At 42.1% G+C, this 25,139-nt stretch overlaps 1 protein-coding gene across 1 annotated transcript in view; it reads right to left on the bottom strand.

The window, feature by feature from the left end:
- The window catches only part of SCUBE1 (signal peptide, CUB domain and EGF like domain containing 1), a 228,838-nt gene that overhangs the window by 150,395 nt on the left and 53,304 nt on the right, over positions 1-25,139 (bottom strand). The window contains exon 5 of the mRNA XM_026864497.1: positions 11,809-11,937. Coding sequence (XP_026720298.1) covers positions 11,809-11,937 — 129 coding nt within the window. The remainder of the gene's footprint in view (positions 1-11,808; positions 11,938-25,139) is intronic.

Here is a 25,139-nt window from a genome sequence, read left to right as displayed (position 1 = left end):
TGGGACAAGCTGAATAAATTATCCAGTCTATTACCACAATGTCCCTCACTTTGTCTTGCCCCCAGGCATCCTCTGCAGCATCATTAACTGCTGCAGACTCAACTGAAGCAGTATTCTCCAACTTTCTTTCTGGATAACTAATGTTTATACCTTATACTCAGTGTATAATGTGAGATGGAGTGGAAAAGCTTTGCCTTGACTCTCGTTTCTGTTCCTGTTCTACAGCACAATACCTGATGTCCACTCCAGACCTATTTATTTCACAAAGGATATATTTCAATTGTTTCCAAACATTTCTCCCCATAAGGCCTGATAATCATAAGTTTTGCTTTAATCCTAAACCTTCCCTATTCTCTAAACACTCATTCTTCTCAAGCATGTCCAGTGACTTTTCAATTAATGTTTTAATTAATGAGTAATTATTATTATTATTTAGATGTTGGCTACAGTCATCACAAACTCATATTGAAATATGCTGCCATCAACTAGTCCATGTTCCTTCCTGCTCCTCTTACGCAAAACTACATCTTGTGCTCTGATACAATTCTGGTAAGGACTGTGTACACAGGGAAGAGTTTGAGATACGTGAGAATGATCTGGATTGAAGTTTGCAGAAGGTAACGGAAGCAGTAAAAGTAATCCTCTATCTTGGTCTTGTCGTTTGATTCAAACTTTCAAGTTTATGCCCTGTACATGGAAGTCAGAAGGATAATGACAAGATGCAGAAATTAATGGGAAGTATTAGACAGCAAGAGCAGGGCACTACAGAGCGCTGAGACCCTGGAATCTACTGAACAAGGAAATTCCCTGCCAGCCTCTTCTCGGGTACTCATCCATGCTGGAAGAGAGGTTTGTTTCATTTTCTAATACAGCAAGCAACTACACAGCAGCCGTTCTTTTTGATGGCTGTTTCTTGACTCTAAGTCACGCTGTTTCTCATAAATCAACCCTGCCAAGGACTGACTGCATTCTGAGCAGAGCACAATGACAGTGACTATACCTGGAATCAGAGCCCAGACTGCTCTCCACCTTCTCTGGTGGCTTCTTGTAACCGGTATGGATCCAGTGCTTTAGCTGGATCTGTGCAGCTGCTGGGGCTGACAAGGCCACCACTCCACGAAGGTCAGCCTGTACATCTGACTGGCAAACACAGCCATTATGGGCTGAAATCCTGCACCCTCAGGTGAAAACACCTGCTCCCTCGCTTTAGGTGCGAAACACCATGTGGCTCCCATAGCTTTGGTTAATTTTAATATATTCTATAGCTTTTCTCTTAAGGTATACATCAATATAGGCCACACTGGCTTTGAAATAGGCTATTATGAGAAAGTACACGAAACGAATACAAACAAGAATGTGGTAAGGATGCAGAATAAATAATGCAGAATAGAACTCTGACTTTGCTGAACCTTGTAAGACACATCCACATCAGACAAAATAAGAGCATCCCTATGGGATTTAACTGATTAACTTATACATATTAACTTCACACTCTAAGCTGATTATTCTTTACTTTTCTGAGTGTTCCATGCAGAGAAACCTTTACTACGATTGATTACCTCCTCCAGGGAGTAAGTATTTAAAAAAAAAAAAAAAAAGACTCAGACAACAAGAAGACTTGCAGGAACAAGAGACTGAGATTGATGCTGCTGTCACATAGCTCCCAGTTTCTTAATTTATTATGACAGTCTGAGAATCTAACTTCATAGTTGACAGCAATCAAGATTTATCCTACGCTTTTGATTACTTCACAAAAAACCTTGGGCCTATGTTGATTTATATTTGTACCGGTTTTGGTACTTCTCAGATCACATTGGCTTAAGAAAGCAAACATGGCAAATTAACACGTAAAGTTGTATCTCATTTGAACTCAGAAGATTAATGTGGGGTGACCAAACATTAGAGTACTTTCCAATGGGTAAACTTTCAGATACAGAAATAAAAAAAGCAGGATAAGAAAAGCTCCTAGCTTCAGAGAGGGCTGGGTATCAGAGGCCTTTCATCAGCCACAGTGAAAATTCCATATTTTTATTAGATTTGCAGAGTGAATGTGGAAGCATTTTCAAAATCCGTCTCCAATCTGGGGCTCCAAACGTCTAACAGCAACAATCCCATTTTCAAAGGTGTACATTAACTGGAGCCCATGGGACTACATCTGTGAGCAAACAGGTAGCAGTTCCTCGGAGCACAGTAAGCAGGTACTTCAGGAGGCGTGCAGGCACGCACACCAAACACCTACTGCTCCAGTGACCCCAAGGTGAGCAGACAGATGGCTTCCACGCAGACATTTACACTCCATCAGCTGAAGCGCTGGCTATGACATTTAAAGGAAGTGATTCTTAATTTGAGGGCTTCATGAGCTTTACAGAAACATAGGGCTTAACTTCTTAGTTGTCAAATGTTTTTCAAATTTGTATGCAAACACCATGATAACATTCTCATCCCTCCATCATGGAGCCTGCCACGAAGAGAGGAGGCTGCAAATGGCTCAGTCTGGAAATTCCTACACGTACCAGATGCCATAAAACTAAATCTGAAGTTTAGGAGAGGAAGATCATCCGAACTAGCATATTATAATCCCCTCTCGAAAGAGAGATTTAACTTATTTCTGTGACTGTCTGCTACTACTTGCACCATGAAGACTCTCACATGCTGTGCGCAACCAAGTAACAAAAGTAAACACACATACCCAGAAGTTGTATGTCAACATCTAACACAGAACTGTCTCTAGAACACTCAGTTACCATCCCAGCTATTCCTACTCGCTCAGCACCTGCTCATCAGCTAGCAGAAGGCATTGCAGAGCAGTAGTCCATGTTACAGAGCCTGGTGCACGCCACTGTACCTGGATACTTCAAATTGCTGTGATCAATCACAGCTGTTATCATTAATCTAAAACATAGAGCAAGCAAGACAAATTAAAGATCTGAAAACAGTAATATAGTAAAAACTAGTTCGCTGAAGACACATACCAGTAAGTAACTTCTTTGTCATTTAGGCTTGCATCTGACAAACAAAGGTCTTTAAAAAAACGTACTTAAAGTTTTTCATCCTGGAAGAATGCATGCGTCGCTAAAATTCAGTTAGCTGTGCAATTTGCAGCGTGAATTTTTGTGCATGCACCCACCGCAGCTTGTCTGGCAGAGGTTCAGTAGCTTCACACCTCGGGGCCCCCACTTGCAGGGGTCCTCTAATCCCAAGGTTCCTACTGCGCTCCGAGGACCCAACCACTGCCAGGCGTCACTCGCAGGAATACAAAACATATAAAGGTTTAAAACACAGAGGTACACCTATTGTTAAACCCTGCATTTCAACACTTCTCCTCCTGCCTGTAAATATGTAATATATAGGACCCCATTCCCATCTTGGGCCTGGGCCCCTCGTATTTAGAGCAGATCCTGCTGCTCAAGCACAGAGCCCCCATTTGGGAGTCTGGCCTCCTCCTCTTTAAGACATGAAATCAGAGCCAAGCCCTGAAGTTCTACTCAAGCAAAGCTCTCACTGGAAAAGAGCAAGAGCTTCAAGATTTAGATTAATAACTTTCCCTACAAAAATACCATAATTTTACATGTGTTTAATAAAAACGAAGAGTTATGAAAAGAAGGCTATTGGGTGTATTCAACCCTCCTCTGTCTGCCAGGGATCTTAAGATTAGCAACCATCAAAATCAGGAAGAGAGTTTATGCCTGATGATAATATTAGAGGCCCTGCTGACATGCTAGAGGAGAACAATACTTACCTGCTGGCTCACCTAATGCTCTCCTGGAATTAGGAGAGAAGGACAAGGAAAACCGGTAGATAGAAAAAAGGACAAAGAAGACCAAGAAAATAGATAATTTTCCAGCTTCTCTAAAATATTTCTTTTTATGAAACTAAAAACAACTTTTCAAAAGCAGTTTAGCTTTATTTTAAAAACGTTCACATTAAAAGAAAATAAAACCTATTTGAACTGTTGGGAAACATAGAAAAATAAACATCAGCAATAGATGCATTCGTCTGGAGTTCAAGCAAGCAACACATTGTGCACAGCTGTCTGGAGAGGAAGAAAAATTAAAAGGAAGTCATTGATCTCTTTAATCATGCCAGTGATTATGCAATCCTAAATGAATTATGTACCACTTCTTGACATTTTACATCTGGGAGCTTTAGAAATGATTTCTCATACACTTGCAACTCTCCTCCCCCTTCATGTTGATAAACAGATGAGGCCATAATCCCCCACCTCCGGGGGGGTGTTCAAACAGAAGAGCAGAATAGGTAGATTTTGGTTCTAGCTGCTTTGGGAATGTTTTGAAAGAAAAACATAGAGCACTGGAACATTCCCTGAAAGAGGATGAATAATACAATGTGATGTACATACAGGGTGTACATCCTAATGTTTGTTTTGCCATCCGAGTTGGACTGGGGATCACTACAGCCCAGTGAGGAGTCCAGCCTACATGTCAGGATTAAAACCTCTCCCCTCTTAAAATAAACCAACAGATTTTAAAGGAGCACTGCAAAAGGGGAACTTGGGTTTAAATCCTAACCTCAGACCTTAGAAGAAAAGAAACTATGTGATTTCAAACATGAATCTAGTTTTTAGGCTGATTTGGGATCCCAAGGCCATTTCCTAACAGTCAGACGGTGCTTCGAGGCCCGTGACCGCCTGCTCTGGGTTGGTCTCAGTTCTCCTCTGGCTGCAGCTCTTGCTCTGGCCGTTGCCCACTAGAGCTGGCAGACTCCTACTGCTCCTGGGGCAGGTTCAGCTGCTCTGGGGCAGATGCCACCTCTCCCTCCCACAGGGGCTGCCATGTGACTTAGCCACTTGGTCAAGAAATGCAAAAGAGCATCTGAGAACAGACAAATACAGCGGTTGCGTCCGCTCCCCAGGCTGGGAAAGCGGGCCTGCTACCCAGAGGATACCAGGGAGGTTGTGGGCATGGCCAAGGCTTTGCTGCTCAGTTCTCTGCTGCTGAATCACAGCGACACCGTGCTTGTGCTTTTGTCTGCGGCACTGAACATCCCACTCTTGCGGAGGGCTCCACGGAATCCGTAACGCACACTAGTAATTGCATTTCTGGCTTAATTTATAATCGGAGGTTCACTCGGCTTCCCATGACTCTTCAGCAGTTAATTCTGTGTCTGACTGAGAAGAAATATAAACTATACTGCATCATCAAAACCTTCTTCGGTAGTTATTTTCAGGAGGTCTGACATACAAGATATTTAATCAAGATACCATATTATAACGTTCAAATTTAATAACTGTTGTTTGTCTGTAAGAGCAACCAAAGTTACACAGAGTATTTGAAATAAGAGAATGTAAGCAGGGATTCAGAAGGGTAAGGATTCTATTCTTGGCTATGCTGCAGACATCCCGACATCCTGTGAGAAGACTGAGAAGTAACTTAATCTGTTTGCCCTAGTTCCTCATCTATAAAACAATGAAAATTATACTTCTTTTCCTAACAGGATTTTCTGAGGACAAATCTACCAGTATTTAGAAGGTGTTCACGTATGTTCCTCTATTACAGCAATTAATACCACAGAAAAACCTATGAATAAAATAAACATGTCTCTGAATACATTATAATAAACTTTCTGTTCATGCTTCTTGTATCTTTTTTGATGGTTTATAAGAAGAATTTACAACCTTCTTGAGCACACTTGCAATTATAGAGTCAATAAAACAGCAGAGGACTTCATGAAACCTGTGCTACTCTTTAGAAGAGTTGAGTGTAACCTAGAAGCAAGACGTGTTTTTGAAAAAAAGCTATGCTTCCTTCCTATTAAAAAGGAACTATCACAAATCAAAGCTGGAAAGAAAATTAAATAAAAACCCCACACAAAACAGAGATGAGTAGCACTTCATAGCTATTCATATATATCTGAATAGATAAGCAGAAGAAAATCATCACTCCATGCAGTTCCATTCTTTAACCCGAAGTATTTGTCACACCCAGATTTGGTTTGACAAACAGAGAACAATGATTTGTGTTGGGGTTATTGGAAGAATCCCCTAACTGTATGTACAAAAGTCTGCCTCCAGGAAAGAAGAGCAGAATGCGGAGGAGGCGTTACATCATTTTCTCAAGAGCCAATGACAGTCAGCTTCTGTTGCCAGGTATTTTTCTTGCACACTCTTCATGGCCCATTTTTTCACATTCTGGTCAGAGGCAGGTGAGTTCCCGAAGGGTTGGAACAGCTGGGGTATCAGCTGATGCACCAGCCCTTTGGCAAGGAAATTTTGTGAAGCAAGGCTCGCTGCTTTCTGATCCAAATAGTCATGGCACTCTCTTCCACTTCCTATTTCCAGATGCTGAATAAATTTGTAAGAGTCAGGAACACCAGCAAGAACTGCTTTCAGCACGGTTCCAAGCAAGCTTTTCCTGGATAAATCCCCAGGTTTAGTAAGCCATGATAAGCTTCAGAACCCTGGTGATGCTTCAGACTGACACAGCACATAATACCCTCCCAGGAAGCCACATCTTTATACAGCAGGAGAGAGGTTAATGTAAGGTCATGGTGCTCCACAGGAGAGTCCTTCAGGAGAAAGGAAAAATAATTCAACACTTCTTCGGAATTTCCCAAGTGGGGCAACCAAATACTACAGCACTACCTCATTCACTTCTGCACAGGGATACAAACACAGCCCTTTTGGGATTTGATGGCTACTGTGTCTTTTTTTTTTTTGTCTTCTCTTCCCTAGAAGAAAACAAGACATTTTCTTTCATTCTTCTGGTATTAGCCATGTTAGACTTCATGATCCTTATGGGTCCCTTCCAAATCAAGGCATTCTATGATTCTGTTTTTAGATTACTCGTTATTCTCAGCGCTCTCCTTTGGCCCCATCCAAGTGCAGTGTCCTCCACCAGCTGAAGCCTTAGCGCTGAAGGGGGAGTACAGGGTTTCTTTCCATATGACAATGCCTATTACAATAGCTTGAGAGTCAACTAAAAAACCCAGGAGATTCTCTTTTACCCTCCAGGGTACGTTCCAGAGTCACCATAGTGCCAGCTATCCCAAGCTCCCCTGAAATTCTCACCAGAAAGGAAGACAAACTCTCAAGCCCCCTCCACGGCAGCCCCATCCATCACGTACCTCACTTTGTGCAGCACCCAGGCTTACACCACCAGGCTCGACCCACCTCCTCGGCTACCTGCTGAAAGCCTCCCACAGCACAAGTATACTCACCTGCCAAAGAGGCCTCAAATCAATAACGCACTCACACATATGAGTGCCCAGTGCCAGTCTTCTTACTTAGTATTCAACTGAGAAAGTGAAAAAAAAACAGGCAGACTAGGAACACCTCTAAGTGTCATGCTGAAGCACAGCAGGGAGGAAGGACATTTGGAATAACCAGTTTTAAAGGCCTAAGTCTTACTGTTGCTACTCTGTAGTACAGATGCACAGATTTTACCAGATATCTGCCAACAGACTCTGATTTAGTGCAAATGAGATGGGTAAAGTGTTTGGCACTGACGGGATGATCAGTTACACCATCATCTCTCCTAAAGGCAAGAGACAATGAAAACTGATAGTGTGCCTCAACTTGTGAAAGACACAAAAAGGGAAAAAAATCAATTTATCAGTAAGATCACAGAGAAAAACATGATCAAACAGAAAAGAACATCTGGACCTGTGAACTAATTGCTTATAAAAAAACCCCAGACTGGTATTTCATATATGAAAGGGGAGAACATATTTCATGACTGGTTTCAAATGAAGGATAAAGAAAAATCTATTGCATGATACCAAATATTAGTCTTGCATGCACTGAGCAAAATTTAGAGCCATTCTGAGAAAGAACTGCTATTTCAAGTGATTACAGTGCTAAAATAAATTATTTTTAGGCAGACAAGGATCTCATCATAGTTTGAATTCCCAGTGGTGTCATTTCATGTTATATTTGAGAAATTCCTCAATAAAAATGTCAAATAGAGAGCAAGTTGAGTTCCCCTGGGGACAATTTTGGACATTTTCCAGTACAAATTTTATCCACGAATTCTTAACCAAACACCTCCTCCCAACAAATAAATAAATAAGAAATTTCACTTGATTAGAAAGAAAGAAATGTCAAAACAATAATTCAGGAAAAAACACTTAACCTGTCAACTGCATCTGATCTAATTACTTGTGAATACTCCAAGTTTGCTATTTATAAAGAAGATTTTAATCATGCTTCACTGACGTTACTAGAAAGACATCCAGTGAAGATTTAAAAAGGAATGTAAACCCTGATAGAAGAGATGGCTTAAGATTTTGCATAGGCTTCAGTCGAGCAAGAGCTGCAGAAACCCTGATACAACAGTCTCGTCTGCTACAACCTGCTTCCTAGACAGCCTACAGGACTCCCAGTGCCCCACCACGGGGTCCCATCCCTGGGCCTTCTATCCGAAATCACCAGCCAGCACCTCAGGTGGGGGGTGTGTGTTTGATAAAATACAGCTCGAGTCACCAAGAGCGCAATTCAGCTCTCTAAACATCCGAGTCAGGTGCCATTTTAGATTCCTAATGTCATTCCATCTACCCGCCGACTCACACTCCACATCTACCCCTGTAGGTCTCTAGACTCGCTGATCCTTACGGGTCCCTTCCAGCTTGAGCTACTGGATGATTCCATGATCTGACGTTACATCTCCCAGCTCCAGGGTGTTCTCACTGCCACGAGGCTCCTGTATTCAGGCAGTCATACCGGCCCCCAAGGTGTCTTGCTGCTGGCTCCCTGTGTGCTGACAAAATGGACCCCAACAATAATGCCCGGAAGGCCAGAGGAGGAGGCAGGAGTAGGAACAGTGTAGTCTGATGTTGGGTCACTCCAAGGAAATCTTCTGTCCAAGCATATCCGCATCCATGGTGCTGTACGAGAAGATGGCTCAGGCGGGGTTTTCAAAAACCAACCTACCATGACTTCCATAGGCTTGTATACAAATTCCATGGAAATGACATAATTCTATACAAGATCCAAACCAGCCTTACTTGATGTGGAAACAGTTAATTTCATCATGCTGATCAAACATGACATGCCTCTTCTAATAGGAACATGAACTCGATATATAGAATGTAAGATATGCTGCCTAACTAGCGATCTTCATTTTGACAGTTCTGAAAGTCCTACAGAGGTTGGGGACAGAGGGTGAGGAGAGTAGAGGGGGGGGGGGAATATAAAGGCAAGAACAGGTGGAAATCAGTAGACTCATCAAAACTTTCAGTGCCTAATTTTCTCATGGGGAAAAAAAAAAATTTCTTTGGAATAAATTAACCAAGTTTTACATGCTGGGAAAATTTCTCACAAGGTTACAGAAATCCTAATTTAACTAAGTGCAAATACAAGGTTTGGGTTTGATTTGAGACCTCACTGCATCCTCTTAAAACCAGCCAACTGCATTTACCCATTTCTGGTAGGTAAGTGAAGGCAAACACAACTAGTCAGAACGGAAAAGACCAGGGACTGTCTCCCTCTCCAGAACTGATCCTGTGCTAACGGGCACAGAGAGGCCATCCCAGCAGCCAGGACAGCTGAGAACAGCAGCACCAGCTAGGGACCAAATGTGACAGGAAAATGAAGTTTTTTCTCTCCCAGCAATGGTGCCCCAAACTGGGTTCGCACACAACAGGCAGCCACAGCAGGGTCTGCACAGGCACTGCCAGGACTGCAAACTGCAGTCCGAGACCTCGCAACCAGACACTTTTGTCTTTGGTAAACTCACTCAAATTTTAAAGAAGGGTGAAAGAGGAGTGTGCCTTGGTTCCCTTTTCAGTGCCTCTAAGTAAAAGCAGCTGTTTTACTGAGACATATCAAAGACCAGTCACAAGTCGCAAATACTCAACCTGCATTGGAGGAAGAGAAACCTCCCCAGTCCGTGATCTCAAATGAGAAAGGCTACTGTGACCTTTGCAGTGTCCTCAAGTCCCACAGCAGCAGAAAGGGAGCCCTTTGCTATTATTCCCACTCATCTGTTCACCGAACCTCTTCTAGAAACAACATGGTTCCTAACAGTTTTGGGGTAACACAAAGTGTCAGCTCAGAGCAGACCGTGAATACGGACAGACACTGATGCTAAAAACCTTGAAAGATCTCTTGGCAAGCTTTGGATCAACACATTCAGCCTCAGCCACCTGTTTCTATTACTGTAGGCCTTCCCCCCACCCCCCAAAAAAAAACCCCAACAAACAAACCCAAGTGACTGAATAGAAATTAATGAAAAGAAAATGAGTAACTCATCTATCTCTGTAGATCCCACCTGTACGTTCCCTGACCAAAGAGCAACACCACAGACAGCAGGGTCAAAACAAATCCCACAGATCTCCCGAGCGGCTCAGCCTTTGTCAGGCCACTCCTTCAGCTGTTCAAACTTGCTAACCTGCTTTCCCCACTACTGTGGGAACCATCTGAAAACAAATCGAAAACAGCAAGCTGATTGCAACAACGGACGTACATGGATATTTGAATTCCAAATAGTTGAACTATTTGATTATGTTTGTGCCCTGTTTTATTAAGAGATATTTATGAACATTAGTATACACAGAGTTTTCCTTTCTTTTTTAAATGAATGGCTGGCTGCTCTTTGTATAAGAAATACCTCTTGCATAATTAATCATTTGACCGCCTCAGGTTGAGGTGAATAAGTCTATCCAGTCTGTTCTAGAACAAATGAAATTTGGAAGATTGAGTCCAAAGCCTGTCAGTGGTCAGGATATATAGTCCATCTGAATAAGTATTAGTCTATTTGAAAATCAACACAGTAGGAAATACATCTGCTGGAAGGCTAACCAAATCCTTGCTCAGAAATTCTAGTTGTTTCATAGCTTCAGCGTGTGTAGACCCGTGTTACTGGACTTTATTTCTGGTTCACTACCTGATTTCTTGACTTTTATTGCAAAGAATCTCAGTTTTTACCAAAGTAAAGATGCTGCATGACACAAAAAATTACCCCTTTTCCACACTGTTTTATAAACATCACCTTTAAATGAATTTGTGACTGTGGAAAACACTGCTCATTGCATTTATATTAGGAATTCTGAGAAAGGTAGTCCCTAGGCACTAGGATTTACCTACAATGACTGCCAAGTAAGCAAGTATGGGAACCTGGACATAGCAGTCAAAGTTCATTTCCAGGTAACTGGTGTGAAGAAATTTCAAACCAAAACATATTGTAGCTTATAGCATAAACCCAACCTATTTAAACCAGAACAATGGACATGAATCAAAACAGATTCCCAAATTCTCAGACTGCTGAAGCAATAAAGATCCTGCTCTGAACATGGCTTGTACACTTTGTGGACTGTGTCCCTCCCCTTCGTAAACAGCTATTACCGATAACTGTTTCTTCTGCCCTGTTTTATTGCCCAAGTATTCCCTCACCACACTTGCACTTTTAACATTCTGTAATTTATGTTCATACAGCAAATCCCAGAACTATGTTACCCTACAAGGGATAAGAGGGGAGGGGGAGCTCTAAAGATATGACTGGAATTACAAAACCTGGAAGAAACAGGCAAAATATATTTAAGGGGATGGGACAGGTTACTTTTCTTGAAAAAGAAGCCCAAACATCCAGCACAGGCTTTGGAGGTCAGGGGTTTTTTAGCAATGTTAAATATGGGCAAACTGATTTGAGTGTGTTAGGATTATGAGTGCCAACTACCAACTGTAAGGGTGTGGTCTAAACCCCAGTGGAGTCAACAGACAGGTTGGAATCTATTCAGTGTGATCTGGATCGAGTCCCCACTGACAATATACCAGATGACAAAATGCAGCAAGCAGGTCAGGCCTTCTTACCCCAGCCAGGAAACAAAAGTCCCTTGCCAGCATGTTCTACTCACCAAGACAGTTGTGGCCATCGTGTGCTAACATGAACCCATCGTAGCACGTACACCGGTAGTTGCCTGGAATGTTGATACACTCATGGACACAACCCCCGTTGTAGAAGTCATTTTCACACTCGTCGATATCTAAAACACAAGGGGAGGAAGAAGAAACTTTTGTAAAAAGAGAATACTAAGCACACAGAACAACTTCTCCAACCAGGCACGGTCTTTGAATATAGGCATGTTCTAACCTTCCTGTATACTCCTACTGTGGATTTCATCCAACAGCTGCTCAGGGAAATACTGACTCAATGTATCGGGGTCGTGTAGGACTGAGAAGCAGCAAGCCAATGGATAGAAAATTCCTTCCCAAAATAATTGTAGTATCATCACAGTAAACAATGATATGTTGTCAAAAATTAAAAAGAAACACCTGATTTCACTACATTTTTTATATTTAAAATGTAGTTTTTGTTTTCTTTAAAATAATCAAGCAACGAGTTAAACCCTTGACTTTGTTATAATGAACAACTATCTGAAACATGCTATTAATATGGCATAAGACAAAAGTATGCCTTGTTTCACAAAAATTGTCTTAGAACAAGGAAGAACTGGTATATTCCTGACAATACATAAAGCTGTACTGTAGTGCTGTACAATAAACCTTGAAAACCACCATTGCTGAAATAGCTGTCACAGTGCCCTGAGCATTATGAAGTTACTACTGATAACTTGGAACGGTTTTGTCTGCCTCTTCCACCTCCCCCACAACAGAATTACAATTTTCTGTATTAATTCATGTACAGCAACAACCACAACAAAAAGTCCAACGTTTTCTTCTTAGAAGGTACTCTAGAATTTTTTTTTTACACTGGCCAGTGTCTGAAAGGGTACCATGAATGGTAAGAGATTGCATTCTGCTTCAACTACAAACAATCCTGTTATGATCCTCTCTCCCTCACACAAAAAAAATCACTTCTTCACTCATTCTAGAGAGTGAAAACTTTCTTCTTTTTACAGATTGTATCTTGGCTCATGCATGGAACGTCAGCAGCACAGTCACTGCCGTGAGTCATTCAGTGGTGCCCATCAACCTACTGAAAATCCACAAACCACCACAGTCAGCTCTAAACCTGTGGTGCACGAGACCAACAACCCCAGCTGCTGGCCCTAAGTTACACAGTGCATGTCAAACGGGTCAAACCATCTTGTTAGAAAATCACCTGTTAATACATCAGGGCTTTCCTGGCTCTACACTGCAAACCTGCCTTCCGTTGCCAAGGTGGTTGGACTATTTCTGAATTAGGTTCACATTCACAAAAACTTTTTTTTTTTTTTTTTTAAACTTTCAGAAGTCCTGCAGGAAAAGCTTTGCTGCCTGGTATCATACCCAGCTGCAATCCCAAGGCAGCAAGGTAGTTTGGTAAAACCAGATTCTTCTGACGAGCCAGCTGAGACTCAGCTGCTCAACACTGTCGGCATTTCTGCCCTTGGACTGAGTCAGGCTCTGTTTGTCCCCCCTTGCACAATCCACTGATCTGTCTGATCTGTCAGAGTGGGGACAGACTTCTCCCCAGTGTTTTTGCAAGCCTTCCCCCTCAGAAACGTACTTTACACACAGAATAGCCCAGGTCTCCATCCCCTTCCCTCCAACAGCTCTGATGCCCCCTTCTACAATCCCCTCAGCAGCTGGAAACCAGAACAACAGACTGGGCTGTACCGCAAAGCTGGTGAGCTTTTCTGTAACTCAGCATTCAGCACCACAACAATGCTGGAAATGAGAAGCTGGAGAAGGGATCTTCCTCACAAAATATGACCTGCTGCTTAAACTTCAACCACTGCTCTCTTTCAGAAAATTCCCAGCCTCTGCTAATGACTGACAGTTAGACAAGTGCTGAGTCAGCACAGCTTGTGGATGTGCTCTCCCTTCCAGAGCCCAGTATAACAAGAAAAAAAATCCATCTCTGATTTTTCCTGAAAACAATCACCAGAACGTTGACTCCTGCATGCTGGGCTCATTCTGAACACAGCTGTGGCCTGGCAGGGGGAGGTCCCCAAGAAGCCACCCGCCCTCCTTCAGCCACAGCCCACAGCACCTGCACGCACACAGCCTAAGCGTTCCAGGGAGGTTTCCACTTAGCAGGTGTCTGCAGCTTCCATAACCGTGAATATTTCCAGAAACTTCCTCTCATTCTCCGGCTACAGCGATGAAAATAGAGCTCTACAGTAAGGCCATGTTTTAACAGGCCAAGTCAATAATCAAAAAGCACGTAACATGATTTTGATGTCAGGCGTGTCGGGCATTCCTTCAGGATGCTCAGGAAAAGTGGTAACTTATTGCCAAGATTTGTTCCTTTTTCCAGCACCGAGTTTCTTCAGAAGAAAGTGTTATCAGTTGTTCTGTTACTCAGCATCAGACTACCCAGATCAATTCATGCTTTTATTTCAAAAAAGGAATAAATAGGACTAATTGTTTAAATAAGTGATGGGAGAGCCTTCAAAAGGGACAAAAATCAAAGAAACGCAAAGCCTTTGGAATGTCTACCCCTTGTATAATACTTATTTCTAACAAGCTGTACTGTGATTAGCAACACAAGGTGCTGATGTAAGACAAATACTTAAATTCCAGAAGGGGTAATCTAATAGATACATAAACCAGAAAAATAACAAAAGGAACAGATTCTTCTTGTATCTCTCTCTCAAGGAGTTCCAGATACATTAAATTTTGCAAAAAGACTAGAAGATTACTTCACCCTTTTGTACCCTGAGAGCTGTGCAAAACTAGGAGTGGAGCCAAACATTCTACCTATTTTTAAGAGCCATGTTGTGGGGTTTTTGGTGTTTTTTTCCCCTCCAAAACCACATTGCTATTTAAGAGACTTTACCTGGCAGGCTGACTGGAATTTCTATCTCCAGTATTGCTAGTAAAACACCAAGGGGATAAAGACTGGTGAATTTAACACTTTGCTTTTTAAAACAAAACTAACCAAACAAAAAACTCCACCAAAAGCATGCACAGAGCCTGCAAAGTCCCAGTGTTGAACTTCTTTCAAGCTGCAGCTGCATCCAAAGAAAAGGAAAACCAGACGTGCCTGCCAACAGTGTGACCACCACCCCATGTTCTCTCCTCAGATACCTGGAGGAGGACAGTCTTTAAAGAATGCCTCGGTGAAAGTGCTGAACAGCTGTAATGTGTGGGTACAATATTACACCTGACATGGCAGGATATGGCTTCCTTAGTAAGCTTAATGTAGAGAGAAAAGCAACAGGAGTACATTCAAACACTGAAAACCTGCAGGTTTGCTCTTAATTTTATCTACTGTAAAAGTCAAAATTTGCAGGGGCCAGTGCTGTTCACTTCCTTTTCGCTAGGTCATATCCTATTATTCTTTTTTTCCTGTAATTGATAGAATCGGGTGTTAATCAAACTCTTGGCTCCAAACACCTCTAACTCAGAAAGTTAACTCTTCCCACTAATTTTGTAGCTTCAACTACCCTTAACATTTTCAGCATTTGATCACTTGTCTTTCATCACGAAGAAATTACCGTAACACAAAAATGAAACAAGACAGAGAAATGTTGCCACCTGACCACAAAATTGCTGGGCTGGATGCAGGTGCACACACTATTGAATTAGCAAGCTTTACTGAGTCTAGCTCTCAGTGGGAAACCTGAATGGGAAACACTGGCAAAATACCGACAAAGTTTTCACTGCAGTAAATTCTGGCTGTGCAGACATGCAACTCCTGGGGTGTTTAGTGCAGAAAACACCTTAAAGTATTGCAGTTTCCTCTCTAAGAGGAATTCATTTTATATAGTATTACAATACCAGCAATTACAGGAGTCCTGGAAAAAAAAAAATTTAAATGTACCAGAATGATTAGAGAAGGCGTAGGGCCATTTATAATAATTGCACTGTCTGCCAAGAATCTATTTGGGCTTACTGTGTTCAAATGAGCCAGCAGCTCCCAGTGCCAGGGCTGGATGTAGGCAACCACATCCTCAGCTGTCGTTGGGATAATTCTGACCATTCTCTTTCTGGAACTGGTTTGGGAAATGTCCAAAATCCACTCTTTGTTTCAAGCTTTCTATGGGAAAACATTATCAGGAGAAAAGAGATAAAAAGAACCTTGCTTACTTGGGTGTGCTAGTAACTCTACTGGTTCAGCTTTTTGCCAAGGTGAAAGAAGCTTGGGAACGACATCGTAACTCCTTCTGGAAAGCACAAGTGAATCTTTTTGTTCCAGCCTGGAAATACCTGACCAGCAGCCCTAGGGAGCACAGCACTGCCATGCTCTGCTGCTGTCCTCCTCAGTGGTGGGACTTAAAGAGGACGTACTGTACAGGACTGCAACTATTACGTAAGCATCCAAGAACTTGTTTTTAAAACGTAGACAAGTATCTGAGACAACCTGAGCATGTAACCATGAGGCAGTGCTGTAATTTATAATCACTATGCTGCAATTACAGGAAAAGAATTGGAAGTTGGCTTCTTGAAGTGACCTAATTCTTTTTAATCTGAGGGGACCCGTATGTACCTTATACACCCCGGGGTTAAAGCTTCTTGCGTTATTAGGGGTGCAACCAACGCCATCCCAGAAACTGATTTCATCTGTGTGTTCTGCAACAAAGGGATGGCACTCTCGGCAGTCTCACAGGGCCACCCACCCTTGCGGAGAAGCAGCTCTTCCAAGAGAACATACAATGTGACTAAGGAATGTTGAAAATAAAACAAGAACTGATCTCTTCTGCTTCCAGTATCACAGTATTTCGGCTTTCTGTTTCAGCAGAGAACAAAGACACATCAGCACGCAATCACTAATGTCCAGAAGACAAACCAAATGTAGCACAGAGTGAGGAAAACGCTAGTTCCCCTTCTGCCTAAACTTTTTCAGTGTGCTAACCATCTTTTCCAAGCACTAACGACCTTTGCTAGAAGGTGCCACAGACTTCAGCCAGGAAAGCACATCTACCTCCAGCAACATCCATTCCCACTCCTCATTATACCAGTTGCCATTCATTAAGTTCCCGAATGTCCAAAAATCATTACAACACATGTAACAAAATTTGTCAGCACAGCTACAGATCATTATGAGCAAAACTACTGAAATCAAGGCAAATGTCTGCATGGAGTTGATGAATTTTGGATGAGTGTCACAGCTAAACTGTCACAGAAGCCTTATGGCTATTAACATGCAAAAGGAAGAATGGCTGAGGCCTGAAAGTCAACGAGCCAAACCCAGCTTTTAGTCTTCAACTCCACAGATTCTATAGAAAATGGGAAAGTGCATTGGCACAACCTTTATCTTGGCGTCTGTCGAGGCCACAGATCCCAACACTCACAATGCAACAGAAGATGTTCAAAACAGGAGTAGGATTGGGTAAAATCTGCGTTCACTTTAAAGTATTTCTTGACTACTAATGTAAGGGGAAGATCTGGAGTTAATTTAGTAAACACAAATTTCAATTGACTTTGAAAGGAGTAATTTATGTGCTTGGACATTTTAAAATACATAGCCAAAGGAAGCAGTCTGCCCACATCAATTTAGAGAACCACAAACACAACTTAGCACACAGGTATATTATGCAGATGTGGAATATTTCCTAAAGGAACTGGATCAATAAAATGGCTAGAAAAACAAATAATGAAGTCTTTGTAAGTGTATATTGATGGATAAATCCACATACTCATTCAGTATCTGAAAAGAAAAGTATTTTGGTGTTCATTTTTATCTATTTATCTAGCTGCTTTAAACAAGATACTGCCAAAGAGGTGTTACGGAGACAGTAAATAACATTTTCCTGACAAACTCGCCAACAAAGAAACTGTTTTTACCTTTCTGCTCCATGAGAAGTTGCTGCTAGCCCCCTATGGAGGACAAAGCATGCCACTTGCAGAATTCTCCATTATCAGCTGTCTTCTGCCAAAAAAAGTCATACTACAGTTCTGCAATTGCAGCATGTTGCCTGCTTACCCAGAACTGGTATCCAGCAAAGGACATTGCAAAATGCTGGAACACATATTTCCATGTGGTAATATTTTGCACTTTTACGGCTTCTCTCAAAGGCTTTAAAAAAATTTTTACTGATTCTTCACTGGGTTTTGATCACAAGGCATTATGCTCATTTCCACAGACAAATACAGGAGAAACACCCCACCCTGGGTTCCAAATCCTACCCTGTTAAGAATAGAGCCGCAGCATGAACAGAGCTGTCTTCACCACTGCATAGTTTTAGACAACCTTGATCTCGGATGCTGGGGAAAGAAGTGACCTTGTAATATCCAAAGGTGAAATGCCCTCAGTGAAATCCCAATCCCACAAAAGTCAAGAGGCATTTTTGCCACTGGCCTCATGGAGCCAGGAAGATACATTTCCTGGGACTCACAGTAAAGAGATATGCCAGACAGGATCAGCACTTCAATCCGTTATTCCCGCTTCTGTTCAGAAGCAGCAGCAGCACCAACGCTGGGACTGTGCTCGGGAAGCGGGTGGCAGCGAGGCAACGTGCACACTGACAACACCACAAACAAGTTCAAGTCCTGGATCATAATCAGATCAGCATCTTACTCTCTATAATGACTGGATTTGGGGACTGTAAAAGCCATTAAAATAAATAAAAACAACATGGGAATATTTCTACATACTCTGCTGCTTTGGCAGATTCTACATTTAATATACTTCCCGCAGCTACACACGCACACAGGATAACCTGAACCTACAGCATCTGTATTTCTCATATCAAGTTGCACCTTCCCTAAGAAAGGAACCAGCTCCAGCCTCAAAGATCAGGAGAAAAGCTCACACAGAGGTTAGAGACCATTTTGGTCAAGTGCAGGCCAAATTTGCCAAAAGTTCAGCTCTCTGGAAAGCGTTCAGTCTGAGCAAGAATACTGAAATGGTTATGTTCTCAAGAGGAGTTTAGCATCAGCACATTTCCACATGTTCAAAATTATTTATAAAGTCCGCTCAGCTCTGCTCTTAAAATTTGCAAGAGCTGACCCAGCTAGATGCTATGACGGATCAGCTGGGAAAACGTTATCAATTCCACTCAACCTGACCTGCTGAAATACTGCTTCCCTCCGAGTTTCGTGATAGCGGAACTCGATGCCTAATCCAAGTCTCAGGCTGATGAAGAAAATACTGATATATCAAGATTCATTCCATTTTTTTCTACTCCAAACAATACCTTGGCGTTCATCTCAGAGCAAAGTCTGCTTCTGAAAATCCCTTCCCATTAAAAGCTTTGTAAGTCACTTTTTCTATAACAAAAAACAAATTCTAATCTATCATTTGCTACATCTGGTTCTTCCTGAGATACTTTATTTTTTGACTCGTAAATGTTAACGTCTTTATTTTTTAGATGCTGTGACTTTGGGAATGTTACGATCTAATGAATCAGAGGAACACACAGTGCAGTTTTTACAGCTTTCAAGTTGTCATGATATTTTCAAGATGCTTGTGCCCAAGAAAACTGTAAAATTTGATAGCCATTAGGGCTACTCTGAGAGCCAAGGTCAAGGGTGAGTAGGCTGGGAATAAGGTAAAATCAGAAAAAGCAGCCTGATGTTTTTCAGTGGAGAAAGAACAGGTACAAGGGGTTGTCTAGCATGAGGTTTTTTTCAGTGTAATCCCTCAAGAGCCTTTCCACTATGGGTACTGCCCCTTCAATGTTTTTCCCATTAGTGCATACACAAAGAAAAAAATTAATTTTACAACTTCCCTCAAAAATGTGACATACCCCTATTTTCCAGTACTAAACCAGCAATAAAATGAAAATGCCATGCCAACTTATTGGAGATGATTTGGATGCAATCTGTGGTATTGTTGGGGTGTTTCTCTGGAAGCCATTTCATACAGTTTCCAGAAAACACCAAGTACTCTGTAAGAGTTTTGTTTCCTTTTCTGCCATGATGACTGAGCACAAAGTTCATCATGCTTTATTTCTTGTTGAAGTGTTGGTCTGAAAGAAGAGGGGGGGGAATGGAATACCAACCAAACTATGTAGAGGTATGTCCAGCTGGTTGAACAGCACATATATTTTTAAAGTGTGAACAACATCATATTTATAACTGTCCCACCTGAAAACATCTCAGATATATTTGCAAGGCAGATGAGACCTCACCCAATTTATCACTGGCTGTAGGATGGGACTTTTTTACTTTGTTTTCTTTTCTGACCACATTTATTATCTCCTAATTTTAGAGAAATCAGAGACACCTATTGTAGATCTTTATTTTGTCCTGTGTCTGAAATTGTTTCCTATTATGACACTGATCACAGCAAGCGTGAATCAAATTGTCAGATTTCACAGAGTAGGGATGGCCTTGTCAGAGTGGCCTTCACTGCCGGGGAACACCAGACAAGCCTTCAGACACACAAGTACTGCTCTAAGGGGCAACTGCATGCATCAGCTTTGGAGTTCATCAGCTGTAGAAAACATTGGCGTGCTTAACACTTGTCATTCTGCATGTTCACATTCTGCAAGTTGTGGCTCATGATCTTCAAATACTGTTTATCATGTCATACAAAAAAATCACATTTAAAGGCTCTAGTGGCTGGACAGTGTCAAGCACCCAGTGAGGTAAGCAGAATTCAGCTGATCCAGCTCACATATTGTTAGATGAAACAAGGCAAGATTGTGAAAATCCAAACTTTCTGCAGCAGCTGAATGATTATATTTTACATTTTTGGTGAATGACCGTAACATTCTTCATTCACTGATAAGAAACATGGTCTCTGGAGACTCCCTTCCTTATATTTTTCTTAAATTCACCTTCCCTTCCTCAGTTTCCTGCCTCTGTTCTCCTTCCTGCTCATTTCCCTCCTTGCCTAAACTTGTGGTACAAAGAATTAGAAGAACATTTTTAATGGCTGGACATTGATATGCCAATCAAGCTGACAACAGACAAAGGCTCTGCCCCTGTGATTCACTCTCAGGATACCTGCAGTTCAAGGCAGGTATTACTGCTTCAGCGTGCAGGTACTTTGTCAAGGGAAGGTTATCACTGAAGTTCAGGGGAATAAAAAATACTTAAAAATATAAAAAAAGAACACAGAAGCTGAAAGCTGAGATTCCATGTGCACTTGGTGCAATTTGCCAGCCACTTAAATACTCTTTACAGTAGCAGGAACAGAGAGGAGATCAAATAAACGATGTGGAACACCCTTCATTTAGAACCTGACAGAGTTTTTGACAGCTTAACTGACAAGTCTTGCTACTGCATTAAGATTAGGTTGAGATAGGTTTTTTTACCTAGAGTACTTTTTGGGGGTCTAAAACCTTTGGACAGCTACAGTCATTTAAAGGAAAAAATAAATTAAGCAGACTTTTTTTCCCTGGGGAACTATGTATTTTCTATTCGTATACCGGAGTATTATCCTTCCGTGACATTTGCCACCTCAGCCAGCACAATGGAAACCTAGCTGGGACCCTTCCAGCTCCATTCCTGCTTAACACAGTTTTCTAGATAAACCCAAAATTATTGTTATCCTGCATTACACATCTTGAACCCTTGATTAGAGGTTGTTGTGGTTTGACATTTTTCTTAATTGATATTTAAACAGATTGGCTGCAAGTTCTTTGAACTGCAAGTGAGATACCCACATAAAGATGGATACCTGCAGAGCACAGCACAGTTTTAGAGTCTGTCTTTATTTAGCAGCTGCCATGCCCGACAAGCTCAAGCAGAGAGATTTCCTGTTCACAAGTTGTTATGAATGTGAAACATGACATTTGACAGCATTTTCCCCACCGCTTCTAAGTCACAGCCATTTTCACCACCGTTCACGCTTTTAATATAATGAGAAATGTTTGATTCCACATCTCACCTTGAAAGTTCTTGGAGATCTAAAGGGAGAATATTTTTGTGCGCCTTACCGGTGTGCCTGTGTCCTAATGATTATTGTTTCAGTCAGTCATGGCAGGAGGTTATTCCTAGATCTTTAAATTGAAATGTGCATCTGAAAACTCTGAGGGAGCAATCCAAACCAGAGGAACTAGCTCATCGATACAAATATCATTCACTTACTCTTTTTTGCAACCCCTGTAGGTATCTCCCTCATTCTTAGATTGCGTACCTCCAACCTTCCTTTACATTTAACTTTTACATTTCTGTCCACTGACAAAAGGAAACAATCCCAAGCTTCAATTCTGAAATAAATTCCCTTATTACCTGTCAGTGGATGACTATTAACTTACTTTCTGTGGCCCCTCATGTGGGAGGACAGAAGGTGGCTACTCCTCCTTGCTTGTTTCAGAACGAGTCAGTGGCAGATCACATACTGTAAAATGGACGATTTCTTGGTATCCTACTGCACACGTGTCATTACTCCCTGTCAGATTAACACTACTTCAGTCTCAGGCTGGGACAGCTAAGGCCACAAGCAGCCTGACAGGCTACAGAGCAGTGGCTTTCAACCTTCCCAGATGTGAGGAACTGCTGTATTCTCCAGCAGAGCTGCAAACCCTTGTACAGGGAATTTCCATCTTCTGACAGCAGGCTTACCTTCTCAAGCTAATATTTTTGGCACATGTGCTTCAGCAGTAGTCCTTGGGCTACTGCAGACTCTTGGCTGAGAAGTGCTCTGTTGCGTTAACAGGAGGTAATTTGTATCACACAGGGTTTGTAAAACACAGGGCTGCCTGTCATCCTGCACTACTTGCTCAGGCTCCCCACTCTGTACAGGCAGGTATCAGACGAGGATTTTCCCAGCTCCACAAGGCCCAGGAGAGCACCGGAGCGCTGTGACCCCAGGAGCGGGGCAGCTCCCCAGGACGTGTGCTGCCGCCACAGAACCGCTGCACCTTCCCAAATGACCTCCCCAGCGCTCTGCCTTTCATTGCAACGCTGGCTGAAGTCGGGTGGCTGCTTCTAACCGGGATACTCCGGGGATCACGGATCTGTGTCCCCTGGCAGTGCCAGACCCGACGGCTAAGAGCCCCAGACGCCAGCGCTGCCGGGTGTGCAGTGACCCGCTCCCGAGCGCGGAGGCTCTCCCACAGCTCCCCAGCAGGCGCCCAGCACCGCGGCCTGCGGAGGGGACAGAGCAGCCAGGAAGGACTGGCACTCTGAAGTCCTTCACAAACAGGCAGACTGCAGCTCCTCGCCTGCTAGACAGCAGCTGACTGGAGGGTAACTGGATCATCACAGCACAGATCCTTCTTTGTTTCAGAATCATTGTTTGGTTTTGCCATAAATAGTTTTTCCAGCTACAGAAGTGTTTATCTAGAGTAGGAAGGTCCACATGATGATAAAACAGCTGTACACATACTGTACGAAAAACTGAGATTATTCATTATTCGTTAAAACTCAATGAACTAAAAGTCCCTCACAGCTCACGGTAATTAACACTCCAGAGTAACTTTGGCAAAAGTAATATATTGATACTAGTGTGTTGCCTAAATTTCAGTATCAATCATTTTACATTCCATATTTCTTATCCAGGAGACAGTACTGGGGATTTCAGACCTTCCTTCTCTTTTCTATGGTGTTGTGCACTGGTAATAAGCCTGCTTAAAAATTACTTTGTGCTCCAGCCTAGATATAGATGCATTATCCACATATAAACTTATGTTTTCAGAAGAGTGGTAAGTATTCATTTTTCTTACGAGTCCCTCACAGGGCTGTGGGTACTCAGCATCTTTAGGAAACAAACTGAGTAAAGTTAGTTGAGAGGACGCTAGATTTAAGAGAAATGTCTCTTTTATGAACTTGATACATTTGCTTCAAAAAGATCTGAAAAGACTAAGCTAAATAGAAATCAAAGACCTACAAGAATGTTTAAAAAATCTGAGATGAGCTTACAAAACGCTCAAACTCGTTTTTTTCCAGCACCCTTCGGCTTTGTGCGCTCTATAGGTAAAAAAGTTACTAGGCTACAGATTTTGTTACTGTGCGAGAGGTGAAGATAATCAAGTCACATTTTGTTCCTGCAATGACAAATTCACCTTGTCACAGAATTGTGTTTCAAAATCTCAACTTTCAGTAAAATCTTACTGAACCCGTGATAATAAACGTTAATACCCTAAATGTGAGTGCCTACAAAGCACCGCCTGGGACAGCTCACAGCTCTAAGAGCTGTCTCAGTAAGAAGTCAGTGGATTTGGGAACGGCACAGTCATGAAATGTGGAATTATTCTCAAGATGCCAAAGCATTTGGCAATTTTGCCGCACAACTCAGAATTCTGGCAGAGCCTCTCAGCTTCTTGACAACAGTTCTATCTCCACAATGTATAAAGTACCTGCCATGTAATTTTGTTTGAGTGTACAGACAGAACATTTTCCATTTTTTGAAAGCATGGCTCTGGCCAGTATCAACAAGAAGCTCTAGATGCTGTTGTAGTAGAACGATGCAAAAGGGTTTTATTTTCAAACAAATATTAAATTAACGTAATTTCTGGATTCAAGATTTTTATTCCTGAAACACAGAACCCTGTCCTACTGATACATGCTGACGATTCTAAAATATTATTCACAAAGAGGGTTATCAGTTATGATGTAGGCTCTGCGCAGTCTTCTAAAAAGCCACACAGAAACTAGTCTGTGAGCCAGAGCTCTATTTGTCACCAGAGACAAATAATAACGGAGAAAACCTGAAAACCAGTGGTAAGCAGCCCTGGGGTTTTGACCCGTGGATGTGTGACAACTGTCCAGCAGAGAGACCCAGACCTACAGATAATGAACCCATCAGCTTTTCCATTATTGCCCTTTAGAGACTCCTCAGAACACTGCCTGGACTCCCTGGCCACTGGAGAAAGAAGCAAGAGCAGGGGCTCCCTGCAGAGGAACCAGTGACCTTAGGTGCTGCTCTCTGCCTGGCACCCAGGGGTGAGGGATGGCTGAGCCGGGGTGGGCTGGACAAACACCTATTTCACAGCGAGGAAGATCCAGGAAAAGTGCTAAGGATTAAATCTAAAATTCAAATGTGAAAAACACCATTTCTGACCTGTGACTCAAATATTTTCAGTTATAAGCAGTGCTCACATCTGATGTTCGGACAAGAAAGAAAGATAGAGCAAACAGATACAATCTTGGCTTTCCCAAGAAATTAGACATTTCTGCTCCAGTGTTCAAATATCCTGTACCGGCAAGCACATGCAGGTTCCAGCACTGTTAATGCTATTCAGAGAAAAAGGGAATGAAACTGCAGATATGGAAATAGTAACATGGGCATTTGCTGAAAGTTGGAGAGAGCTGATATTCATAGCCTGGTAATTTTACTTTGGTAATTTTTTGCCATTATATTCATTTGTTATGTTGGGGAGAACATTAGGTAGAGAAAAACAAAGAATGCCCACAACTTCTGTGCATTACACCAAAGGATGTAATCTTGACAGAAGGCAAC

Source organism: Athene cunicularia, assembly GCF_003259725.1.
Source record: "Athene cunicularia isolate RWA chromosome 1 unlocalized genomic scaffold, athCun1 chr1_part2, whole genome shotgun sequence".
NCBI classification, from domain to species: domain Eukaryota; kingdom Metazoa; phylum Chordata; class Aves; order Strigiformes; family Strigidae; genus Athene; species Athene cunicularia.
Note: the sequence above shows the minus strand (reverse complement) of the source record. Positions and strands in the feature narration are given on the sequence as shown.